The sequence below is a fragment of the Colletotrichum aenigma genome (genome assembly GCF_013390185.1).
Source record: "Colletotrichum aenigma strain Cg56 chromosome Unknown KSG_Cg56_contig04, whole genome shotgun sequence".
In the NCBI taxonomy this organism is placed as follows: Eukaryota; Fungi; Ascomycota; class Sordariomycetes; order Glomerellales; family Glomerellaceae; genus Colletotrichum; species Colletotrichum aenigma.
In genome coordinates this window covers 2,822,837-2,835,404 of record NW_023500910.1, presented here as the reverse complement: position 1 = coordinate 2,835,404, position 12,568 = coordinate 2,822,837, and the positions used below count along the sequence as shown (strand labels likewise).

The 12,568-nt window shown below is 42.9% G+C and overlaps 3 protein-coding genes across 3 annotated transcripts; 2 read left to right on the top strand and 1 right to left on the bottom strand.

Moving 5' to 3' along the window:
- Positions 1-4,773: 4,773 nt before the first annotated feature.
- Positions 4,774-5,597, top strand: CGCA056_v006649 (Ubiquinone biosynthesis protein coq9; the record flags this gene model as incomplete). The annotated part of the gene is made up of 2 exons (XM_037321898.1): positions 4,774-5,193; positions 5,265-5,597. The coding sequence occupies 2 exons, from the start codon at positions 4,774-4,776 to the stop codon at positions 5,595-5,597; spliced, it is 753 nt and encodes a 250-aa protein (XP_037179312.1).
- Positions 5,598-5,892: 295 nt separating this feature from the next.
- On the bottom strand, positions 5,893-9,556 carry smc6 (Structural maintenance of chromosomes protein 6; the record flags this gene model as incomplete). The annotated part of the gene is made up of 4 exons (XM_037321897.1): positions 5,893-5,926; positions 5,977-6,077; positions 6,137-9,400; positions 9,464-9,556. The coding sequence occupies 4 exons, from the start codon at positions 9,554-9,556 to the stop codon at positions 5,893-5,895; spliced, it is 3,492 nt and encodes a 1,163-aa protein (XP_037179313.1).
- A 463-nt stretch (positions 9,557-10,019) lies between these two features.
- On the top strand, positions 10,020-11,990 carry CGCA056_v006647 (Protein ecdysoneless-like protein; the record flags this gene model as incomplete). Its single annotated transcript, XM_037321896.1, has 2 exons — positions 10,020-10,257; positions 10,345-11,990. 2 exons carry the CDS (start codon positions 10,020-10,022, stop codon positions 11,988-11,990), a joined length of 1,884 nt encoding a protein of 627 aa, XP_037179308.1.
- Positions 11,991-12,568: the final 578 nt, after the last annotated feature.

Below are 12,568 nucleotides of genomic sequence, written 5' to 3'. Positions count from 1 at the left end.
AATTAAAGAAAATAGTATAGAAGCCCTATATATTCCTACTAGTAAATAAACCTTTATATAAAATTAAGTATATACTCTAACTAAATAGACTAATAGAATAGTAATAATGCTAGCTATATATTATAAAGCTAGTAGTAATAGCGCTGTATATAGTAAGGCTAATTATATTAAGGCTAAATAGGTTACTAAGGCTTTTATAGTAATAGCTTCACTAAACTTTTTAATAAAGTAAATGCTATTATAAGAGAGATAACTTTTTAACTAAAGAGGTTATAATACTACTATATAAAAGATAACTCTTTAACTAAAGAGGTTATAATACTACTATATAAAAGATAACTTTTTAACTAAAAAGATTATTAAAAAAGGTTTTTATAATTAGAAGTATAAAAACTTTATTACTATATATAAAGTTTTATATTTATCCCTCTTCCTCTTCTTCTTTCTTATTAACTTATAATAAATATTTTATAATATCTATACTATAAAAGATACATAAGAATACTAATCCCCTATAAAATATACCTTTCTGTAAATAAATAGTTAAAAGTATTATTATATAGAATAATATCTATATAACAAATAAAACCTTTAAATTTAATAAGTACTTTTTTACTAATTAATAGTATATTATTAAAGTAGCTATAGCTAAAACCCTTATAAATACTTCTAAAAAAAACCTTCTCTACGCTATAATTAAAGCAATAAATAATAGTTCCAAGCGCCTCTATATAGAAGCTATATATATTTCTAACTATCCTAAAGAGTAGCCTTTCTTTATATAAGCCCTCTATAATATTAAAATACAGGTAGTTTAGGCTTAAGCTTAATAAAACTTATTAATAAGTATACTTTATACTAAATAGAGAGAGTATTACTAATAATAGTATAGCTACTATAAAAGTATTGGCTAGCCTAATTAAATAAGAAAACTATAATAATAGTGATAACTTAATAGTAAATAGTAAAGTAGTAATAAGGATAGTGTTTAATAGTAGCGTAGATAATATATAAAAGAGAGGATAGATTAATAATTTAGTAGTTAGTAATTAAGTAATTAAGTAATTATAAACTATGTTATTACTAAAGTAAAGTTAAAGATTGTGAGGTTATTAATATATATATATATATAAGTGTAGTTAAGGTTAAGAGAGGATTATATAACTAAAAGCTGTATATATTATTAGAAGGTATAAAGTTAAGAGGTCTGTCGCTCTAAATAGATAAAAATTATAGTGAACAGCTAAAAGCTATAAGTATAAGTATATTTAGAGGTATAATATTTATGCTTAAATAGTATAAAGTTATAAATAACTTTATATTATAATAAAAAGTAATAATCTTAAGTATTTATAAGTATTTAATTATATAGATAATAATAAAGAAAGTAGTATATTATGATAATTCTGATTATTATAGTTAATAAGTTATATCTTTTAATAAGAAAAAAGAAAGCAAATAAGTTAAAATAAAACTTATTAGATTACTAATTATATAAAGTATTTATACAGCTATATATATTATATAATTAATATTATAGTTATAAGTTATAATAAATAGAGTATTTTTATATAAGGTTTTATAGCCTCTAGCTGTTTATTATAATTTTTATTTATTTAGAGCGATAGACTTCTTAACTTTACGCCTCTTAATAACATACAAAGCTTTTAGTTATATAATTATAAGTAACTTTATAATTTTTAACTTCACTTTAGTAATAATATAGTTTATAATTACTTAATTACTAACTACTAAATTATTAACATATCCTCTTTTTTATTATCACCTATATTACTAATACTATTCTTATTACTACTTTGCTATCTACTATAATAGCTTCTTTAGAAGTAAGTTATTATTATTATTATCTTTTCATTTAATTAGGCTAGCTAACGCTTTTAATATACTTTATATTATCTATAAATAAAGTGGTATATTAAGCTAATAAGCTTAATAGTAGCTATACTATTATTAGTAATATTCCCTCTATTTAATATAAAGTTTACTTATTAACCCTTATTAAGCTTATATTTAGGCTTAAGCTATGTCTACTTTTGTATTATAGGGGGTTTATATAAAAAAGGGTACTCTTTAAGATAGTTAGATATATATATAGCCTCTATTTTAAAACTATTAAAACTATTTATTACTTTAATTATAATATAGAGAAAGTTCTTTTTAGAAATATTTTCAAAAGTTTTATTTAATATTACTATAATAAAACGCTTTTAATTAGAGTTAAAATACTTATTAAAGCAAAAAGCTTTATTTAATATATAAATATTATATTATATAGTAATAGCTTTAGCTAACTCTTTAAAGACCATTATATTTAGTATAAAGTTAGTGTTTTTATATTCTTTATATAGTATAAATATTATAAAGGATTTATTATAAGTTATAAAATAAGTTATTAATATAGGTTTAAAAGTGAGGAAAACGAAAGAAAGATATAAAGTTTTATATATAGTAGTAAAGTATTTATATTTCTGGCTATAATAGGCGCTTAAAAGCGCAATCTGCAGAGATTAATTAGGCTCTATAAGGCTATATAGTATTTAGACAGACAACTATATATACCTTAGTAATGCAGACTTCTTTATAATACTAACTATACCTCTACCTTTAGGCACTTCACTTAATATGTCTGCATAGCTATAGGCATGCAACAAGCTATGAGAACCTCTTCTAATAACCTTTTTAGTTAAGAAATTATCTTTTATATAGTAGCGTTACTAAGCTATAAAAGCCTTAATAACCTATTTAGCTTTAATATAATTAGCTCTATTATATATAGTAGTGCTACTATTAGCTTTATATTATATAGCTAGCGCTATTACTATTCTATTAGTTTATTTAGTTAGAGTGCGTATTTAATTTTATATAGTAATATTTAGAAGGTTTACTTATTAGTAAGAATATATAAAGTTTCTATACTATTTTCCTTAATTAGTAGAGGGTATAAATTAAAATACCTATATAGTGTTTTTAGAATTATATTTATGTATAGAGTGAATTTTACTATAGTCTTTTTATAGGGGGGCTATATTATAACTATAAACTTAATATAAGGTTTAATATTTCAAATTTTATCAGTTTATTTTATATAAAATATTAAAATAAGTTAAGTGTTATTATTATTATTATAAGTTATTATTATTATGAATTATTATTATTATAAATTATTATTATTATAAATTATTATTATTATAAATTATTATTATTATAATTATTATTATTATATATTATTATTATGATAAAAGAATATTATATGTTAACAATAATTATTATTATTATTATAAGAGGGGATTTTAAATATATCGTAAATACTACTTTAGTATATTAAACTTAGAAAACTAAAGTAGCTAAAACCTAGCTATATTAAAAAATCTATAATTAACTAAAAGCGCGCTAGCTAGAATCTACTACATCTAGTTAGTTAGAATTATAATAAATACGTTAGAAAGTAGCTAGTATATTAATTATATTTTAGTATTAAAATATTAGTTTCTAACTTTAGTAGTTAATTTAAAATTTAATATAGATTAGTAGTTTCTAAAAAACTTAAAAAAAATTACTATATTAATCTATATTAGGATCTCTTTTTTTTATTAGTTAGGTTATAGTTAATTTATAGTAGATTTTAGACAAAATGCTGCTTTATGTTAACCCCCCCTACGAGTAGCTGATGTCACTTTTGCGGGTCATTTTGAGCCAGTTTCAGCATCTAAAGGGATAGGTCGACATTTCTCGTGCCGAATTGATGCCGTCTTGGTCGTTGTGCAGTGCGAACAGAAGTACATGGATACGGCATTACATGGCTCAAGGCTGGACTGCAGTACTAACGTTCGCAAGCCCCATCCAAAACCACGCTTTTCAGTGACTAATCATATGATGATTCGGGGACGATCAAAGCACCGCGTAATACATACCTCCAGGGAAGTGTTCGAGTAAGTTACTTGTCAGTGTGCTGCCAAGCTAGTGAGTCCTGCGTTGCAGAGGCCCAGCATTGCATCGAATGTCCAGTGCACTGTATAGACCTCCCTGTCTATTGCCGGGCTGATCTGCTGTGTGCTGCATCAGTAAGCCCGCTGTAGGACGGACGACCGTGACTGTGGTGATCTATCTCAGTCTGCTTGCCGTGGCTGCAACTGGCGCATGGCGCGGGCCACGCAGCGCAAGGTCGGGGGATCGGAATGTGTCGCTGCTTCACAGAGTAAGCAGTTGTCGGAGCCTGGGGAGCAACGGTCTGCGTAGCACACCATGCTGGATGAAGCCCAATCGTAGCTTCTTGACTGTGATACACGAGGTGACAAGGTAGGATTTCAACGCTGTGTAACAACATGGCCGAAACAGAGCGAGCTCCTAAGGCGAGTATTTGAGGGGCGATCTTAGGTATCTACGTTCAAGCCTAAGGTATTCAATTACCTACCGCAGACACCAACCTAAGCTACTAGGGGACCTTACCTAAGGTAGGCAAGGTACCTGAGGTAAGGTTCCTTTAGGCATAACCGCGCTGTTCCGTACCCAACCTCTTCCATAAAAGAGCTCAACCTAGGTACCGTACTTAGCCCAGACCAACTACTAGGCGACTAGCACGCTAGGTACACTGTCGGTGCCTCAGAGGGGCTTCGGGGAAGAAGGCGAAAAAGGAAAAAAAAAAGGGGAAAAAAAGGATCACCTGATCTACGACTGCTGGATTGGGAACGAGTCTGCGACGAGTTGGCACGAAGAAGACCTTACCCGACTAAACGCACGATCTCCTTTACAGAAATGCTCCTTTCACGCCGACCGACTGCCAGATGGGCCTTTCGCCCATTTCGCCATTGCCAAATAGCATTTCAAACAAGACTACAGACAAAACGAGCTTACCATTCGTACGACCACCCAGACCAGACTGCCTCTTTCAACACCCAAGAAAAGACAATTCTCTCCGCCGCCTACGAACATGTCCTGGAGCACGGTTTCTCCCACAAAGCTCTAGCTCTCGGCGCGAAGGATGCCGGGTATCTCGACATTAGCACCAGCGTTTTGCTCGACGGCCCCTTCAGCCTCATACGTTACCACTTGGTGACGAGGCGAGAGAGCCTAGCCGCCAAGAGTAAGGAAATCTTCGGCCAGGTCCCAGAGGCCAGCATCGACGAAAAGGTGGAAATGATAACATGGGAACGGCTTCTGGGAAACGAAGTCATCGTAGGACATTGGCAAGAAGTGGGCGGCCCTGTCCCGCACCTTTATGTTTGTGCTCGCTGATGCGGCTGCAGGCTTTGGCCATCATGGCACAGCCAACCCATGCTCCTGCCTCGTTTAAAGAGCTGGCTAAGCTAGTTGACGAGATCTGGTTTCTCTCCGGGGACACTTCCGTTGACCCCTCTTGGTACAGCAAGCGCGCGAGCGTGTCGATGATTTATGCCTCCGCCGAGCTTTTCATGACCAATGACAAATCCGCTGGCTTCAGGGACACCAGAGACTTCCTTCGACGAAGACTCAAAGAGGTCCATGAGGTTGGTGGTATACTTGGCTCCGTAGGGCAGTGGGTTGGTTTTACGGCCAGTGCGGGTGTGAACGTATTGAGGAGCAAAGGGCTCCGAATCTAGAACCAGTCACAAGGGGATTTCTCTTAAGAAACCACTCCATGGCTGGGGTTACTGTACAAAAGCCTACTCACAAACACATCAATTGTATGATATAGAAGGGTACCTCGACAAGCTGGCTTATTAAACTGCCGCGATGCAAGACGCAAATTGAGGCCCAATTTTACAGACTGCCGTTTGATTCAACGCCTCAACGCCAGATCCCGCAAGATCCATTCCTCCCCGCCTTCGCCACAAACCTTGGTCCGTACCGTACGCCCCCAAACGTAGCCATTCAGGCAAGAAAGACCCTGGCGTATCAAACCAAAGTCCGCTGTCGAGGATCGGTCAACCTAGGGCTGGTGTTAGTGTTTTCTTTTTCAACAAGGCTAATCGCACTTACCGAATGACTTTCACATCCTCATCAAGCGATGCCCGTCCTTCGATGGCGTTGGGTGTGATCATGATGTACTGGCGAGATACCGAGCGTCGCGCCGCCTCAATCTGAATGAGAAGCCGAGTTAGCATTGGATGAGGTCTGCAAGCGTACATGGATGACTTACCAGCATCTTTGTGCTGATCGTGCGGTTGACGTTATCCATGAAGACGTCGAACTCGTCAAGACATCTCAGAGGCGAACCCATGGCCTCCCAAATAGCCAGCAGCATGCAAATTGACGAGAAAGACTTCTCGCCGCCTGACAGTGTCTTCGTGCTTCTGCCACCGGTACCTTTCTTCGTCTCGTCTGGCTCCACGAAAAGCGACAGTCTCTTCTGAGGATGGTCGATCGCAAGCTTGCCTCTGAATCCACGCTCACTAAGGAGATATTGGAAGCAAATGCGTGCTCGCGCCGAGATGTGACGCTGGAACAAACGCCATCGGTTCAACCGGTCTTCCAAGTTGAGCTTTCCTGCGGCCTGCTCCTCCAACTGGCCCTGGTAGAGCTGCTTCGCGGCTTCGTAGGCTGTTTCAGCTCTCGCTGCCCGCTCTTTGATCTCCTCGTCTGAAGCACCCAGCCTCTGAGCCCTCTTCTCTAGTTGCTGGTGTATAGTCGCGTATTTGGCTTCGATGGTCTTGTGTGTTTCGCCCTCGGCGATGTACACACGATTCGGTGCCTTATCCATAGCTTGGTGAGTGAAGCTGGCCACGGTTTCGGCCTGCTGGTCACGCTTCGACTCAGCTCGTCGTTTGTCTTCAATCGCATTATCGCGGTCCTCGAAGGCGCGATTCTTCTCCATAACGGCAAGCTTCCGTAGGTCTTCGGCTCTCGTAACAGCGAGTTGTAGTTTGTTCAGCTGAGCATCGTAGTCTTTGAGTCTTCTCTTCTCCTCGTCGCTCTTCCTCTTGAATTCCTCCGTCTTCTTGTTTAGTTCTTCTTGCCTCAGCTTCATCTCTCCATACTGAGTGCCTTGGTGGTCTTTTTCCGCTTTGGCCTTCTCCAGCTCCTCTCGAAGACCTACGAGTCTGCCATCGGCTCCTTCGTATTGATCAAGCTCCGCTGAAATACTCTCGATATGGGCCTGAGCCCTGCGCAGCTGCCGCTCCAAAGACTGATTTCCTAATTCCTGGGCAGTTAGATTCGCCTTGCATTTGGCCGATGACTGCTCGAGCCGTCGCTGGTTTGTCTCTAGAGACCGCAGCTCACCCCGCAGATGAGCTAATGCCTCTCCTTGAAGTTTGACCTGTGTCTCGTTATCTGACTTCATTCTCGGCATTCTATTGTAAGCGTTGATTGGTGATGTATTCGCGCCCGTCTCTTTGGCCTGGATTCGGAGTCCATGACCGCGCTTGCTGGCACCGTCATGGAACGCAAGACACACTTGCACGTTTGGCGGTGGTGAGTGGTTAAGCATAACATCCTCGGCTTTTTTCCTCTCCTTTATGAGAATGATCCTGTCAATGGAATGGGCGACGATAAGCTGGCTGCGGACCCAGTCATTGTCGAATCGGAGAACGCGGAGAACTGTGTCGAATCTTTCGTCGGGCTCTCTCAGGTTCATATTGGGCGGCAAACGCTTGCCGATGATGATCGGCGGGGTGCGGCCCCAAGTGAAGCGCTGCATCAACCTTGCCAGCCGTTGCTGGTCTCTCTTGTTTGCCACAAGGAAGCTATCCAGCGTCGCACCTAGAGTTGTATCTAGAATACCCCCCCACTCAGCTTTGAGGAGCTGAATGTGAGCTCCGATCGGACCAACGGGCTTCTCTTCGAAGCCACTGTCTTGTTCAATGGCTTGAAGAAGAGCAGGAATGCTTCTATCAAAGACAGCATATGCCGATCCTCCGTTTCGCTGGAGGGTCTGTAGGCGCGATTCAGCTGACGAGATTTCTTCTCTCTTCTTATTTATGTCTAGTCTGCCCGCGTTCTCAGTAGACTGAGCTGCTTTGAGCGCATCACGAAGCTCTGGCATGGCGTTGGCACCCTGATCCATTCTCTCCCTGGTGCTGGATTCATCCGACTTGGCGTCGTTCAGCCGTGCTTCGAGTTCTTGTCGGGCACTGCCGGCACCAGCATCCAGTCGCTGTTCTTCTGCTTGGATTTTCTGTTCGGAGTCCTTTACCCATGCCTTTGCATTGCTGTGACGCTGCTGCACATCTCTCAGCTGACGATGTATGTCTGTGACTTGAGCCTTGGCCTCATCAAACTCCGCTCTGGCAGCGGCGACATCTTCATTAATCGTGGTAGCCTCCATCTGTTTCTCATGAAGTGCTGCCTGAGCACGCGCCAGCAGCTCATCGCAGTGAGACAAGGCTTGTGATTTTTGCTCAATCGATGACTCAGCGCCACTGATAATTTCGTCCAGCGAGGCGATTTGATCGTCGCATTGTTGAAGGATATCCTCCTGCTCTGCCACCTGAGACCAATAGAGCTGATTTCGAAGACGACGATACTCCCTCCTCATCTCCTCGTTCCTTTGGGCTATGTCTCTCAGCTTGCGCGCCTCTGAGAATTCACGCTCAGAGCGTCGGACGTGTTCCTCCAGACTTGGAAGTTTAGCCTCATGGCTTTCAAGGATCTCCGTCAGTAGCTTGTAGTCATTGTCGAGTTGTTCGAGTTGGACACCGCGGACAAAAAATTTGTACTTCATAGAAGCGGATGAAGAGTTCAAAAACTGACGCGCATTGTCCTGTGAAAGAACATTAAGCGGGTTGTCGACTTGAAAGGCCCAGTATTCGGAGATTTCGTCGACATCGGCCTTCTTCGTAGATATCGTTTTGCCCGTCACACTCTTGAGCTTGAAGCCGCTGGAGCCAGCCCGGGAGAAGTGACGCTCGACTCTGATGATGTCGCCATATATTTCTGGCTGATAGGCATCGACACCCTGGTTCTTGATTCTGACGATGATGATAGAGTTGTCTCGGCCTTCCTTGATGAAGCTTTTCAGGCTTCCGCCTCGATTTGTTGAACTTGCTTTGCCGCCGAGGCAGAGAGTAAGAGCGGTCAGCACGGCACTTTTCCCGCTTCCATTCTCTCCAACGATGAAGTTGATCAATGGCCCCAGCTCAACAAAGAGACGCTCGTGGCACATGAAGTTGAAACACTCGACACTTTCTATGATGCCGTTCTCGGCGGCGTGGTTCTCGCCGATTCGTTGCGGGCGGCTCTTAATTTTCTGTGTGGCGCGCTGATCATCCTGGTCTTCGTATTGCAAATGCCTAAATCCATCGTCGCGGGCAATTTCGTACTGAGTGCGAGGAGGCGAATCTTGTCTGCCTCGTCCATTCTCGTCTTCGTCTTCGTCTTGGTTGCCAGTGGCCTCGCTATCCGAACTGGAGCTTTCGTCTTCCCGTTTTTCGTGGGTAGAGTAGGATAGTCGGACTCTTTTGGACTGGTCGAAAATGAGAGATTAGCTGCGCTGCGATAATGCTCGAGAATTTTGGGGCTGGCTTACAGACGCGTCTTGGCTAAGATAGGATCGTGCCCGCCGAACATCCAACACTTCCTCCGCCTCTACGGCGGCACGAGATCTTTTGGGACGAGCCATACTGGAATATGACTGGGTCACACTTGCCTCTGAGGGCGGTATGACAAGTCGGGTGCGGACGTAGCTGGCTGGCGATGATGATTGATATTGTGATAGTGGAATGGCGTGAACAGTCTCGGACTTTGGGTCGACGCGTGCCGACATACAGGGGGACGCGATCGCGTTAAAGGCCTGGTGGGGTGTCCTGTAAGTAAATTCACCTGGCTTGGAGATGGAGAAAGACCGGGAAGAGCAAAAGTGGAGGCCCTGGGGGAATCCGGCCGCCTGCCCTATACGGGCCGCCCTCTGAAATGGAAGCCTAAGTCCCTGCAGTAAGGCGACGTGTAGGTATCTAAGACACTGTAGTTTAGTGCACCTGTGTGAGGGGGCAGCTTAGAATCCACCCCACCTTCATGGTGATTACCTTAACCCACCTAACCCAACTTATCTCAACGACGACAACTTCAACGATCGACCACTGATTATGGCTGCACATGCTCAAGATGAACAACCCAGTCTTTGCGCCACTCCATATCGACTGTCGGAGAATCGCGTCGAGTATTGCATCTTTTTGATCGATTCGGAGGCCCAAGAATACTCGCGGGGGCAACTCTCGCGACTAGAGAAGTTGCGCAAAACAGCCCTTCTGCTAGGCACCCACTTGGCTGGTGACTACATATGGCAAAGAGATTCATTAAATCTCGAGGTCACTACCGAGCAAGGTTTGTCCAAACCCTCAAAGATGGAATAATAAAAGAGACGGAAAGAGAGAGAGGATTATGTAGTCAAAATCTAACCAGCCCAACAAGGACTTGCTTTTCTGCGAGGAACATCGGATTATGGCGACTCCGTTGAAGATGAATGGCTGATAGTCTACATCCTCAGGGAGCTATCCAAGTCCGACTCGACGGTATGGATTCGCATCTCTGACAGCGACGGCGAGTTCCTCTTGGTAGAGGCGGCAAATGTACTGCCAAAATGGCTGAGTCCCGAGAACGATCAACATCGAGTTTGGATTAACAATGGCCGGCTTTGCATCATCCCTCTTGACCAGAGTTCAACGGTCTCGGATTCACAGCCAGTCACTTTGGAAGAAGCTGTGAAGACCATCAGAAAAGACTCAGAAGCTCTTGTGCATTCAGAGTTCATCGAGGCGGAAGCGTTCTATCGGCTAGAAAAATACCCCGGCCAGATTTGGAAGTCGATGCATCACTCTCTAGTAAGGATCCCTCGAAGACTGGCGCATGTTCTTCATCAGGCTCCTAGAGCTGTTGCACCGGCCGTGGAGTCATTCTATCTACGTGATGCGTTGGATTTGAGAGCCCTTCTGTCCAAGGCAGATAATCTTCGCTTTCCTCCACACGACATGGTCACCTTGAGCGTAAAGTTGACCAAAGTTTTGTTTGCCCAACTTCGATCCCAACGGTTTGAACCGCCTAAACCGTGGTCAGATGTGCTTGAAAAAGCACAAGGCAATGAGTTGAGTTATGTCGAAATGGGGATGAAGCTGGCCAGCGGGTTCGAGATCATGATGAATAACATCAACACCACCAAAAGCCGCGAAGCCAGAGAGGCCAGTATCGTTGTAGCGGATCTCGAAGAGGATGGGGAATCAGTCCTTCCGACCGATTACGATATCCAAAATTGGAAAGATTCAGAGAGAGAAGACGATGAATCTTGGCTGGACATCAACTACGAGGACTTTGAACAGGAACTGCAAGGACGCCGTGAAAGTGGAAAAGGCCGTACCGGTTTTGGAGACCCATCAACACAGGCGGACCTGCGCAAGATCGTGTCACGATTCGAGGCCTTTTTGAACGACGAGAGAGCAGGTCTTGACGGAGCCGAGATTGAAGACATGGACATTGACGACGATGACGACGACGATAACGACGACGATAACGACGACGATAACGACGACGATAACGACGACGACAGCGAAGATGGCAGCGATGAGGAAGACAAGGCAGTCAGCTTTGACGAGGCTGAGTTTTCTCGACTGATGAGGGAAATGATGGGACTAGCTCCAAACAACCAAGGTGAAGCTAGTCCGCCAGCAGGGACGCGAAAGCATCGAGAAGGTTTCCCTGAGGATCCCAGCGACGAAGATCTGCGGGAGCTTGCAGCACAGTTGGAAGCCGAACTTACCGAGCACGGGGCCCTCAGACTAGACGTGTCTGACAACAGCAAAGCGCCGGCGGTCAAAGGCAAAGACAGCCATCCAGCCAATGTGAACGGCCTTGGTACCGCTGTCAAACACAATGGCAGTGACGATGAAGACGACAAGGAAGCTGGGGATGAAGAAATCGATATTGACTACAACCTAGCCAAGAATCTGCTGGAGAGCTTCAAGGGTCAGGCAGGCTTGCCAGGTCCGGCTGGCAACATCCTGGGCATGATGGGGATGCAGCTCCCGCGCGACGAGGCCGACGGCGACGCCAAAAGCAAAAAGTGAAAACGGCAGACAATCGGATCAAAACTTGCCGGGATGAGAGCACAGCCTAGTTTCCTGTGTCGTTCTATGCGCCGCGCGACAGCATCTAGTTCTGTATCACGCGTCATGCTAGTATGTACAACAACCACGGCCGAATAGAGACGGCTGGTTCGTAACGTCATTGGCACCCTCCCTAGTCATGTTTTTCACAGCTTTTGGAGCGCTTTGCTGGGCTCGACTCCCCACTTGGTCTTCTTCCCCTCTGATCACCCGCATTGCTAAGCGTGTCCAATTGGGCCAAGATATAGTTCAACTTCTTTCGCGCTTCCAGTTCACGCCCACTGCTGTCCCTGCGCGGCCGGAAGAACTCCCTGGCTATGTGCGTGATTGTGTGGTAGCATTCATACAGAAGAATGCGGATATGGGCGGTAGCCTCGTCTTCGATCATATCCGAAGAGAACGCAGACATGGCGGTGGTGTCTTGGTCTGGCGAAACATCGTTGAAACCTGACAAAAAATCGCTACTGGGGCCATGGCAAAAGTCGACGGCAAACAGAGGGTCTCCAAATACAAAATTGCTCCAGTCCTTCATACCGGTC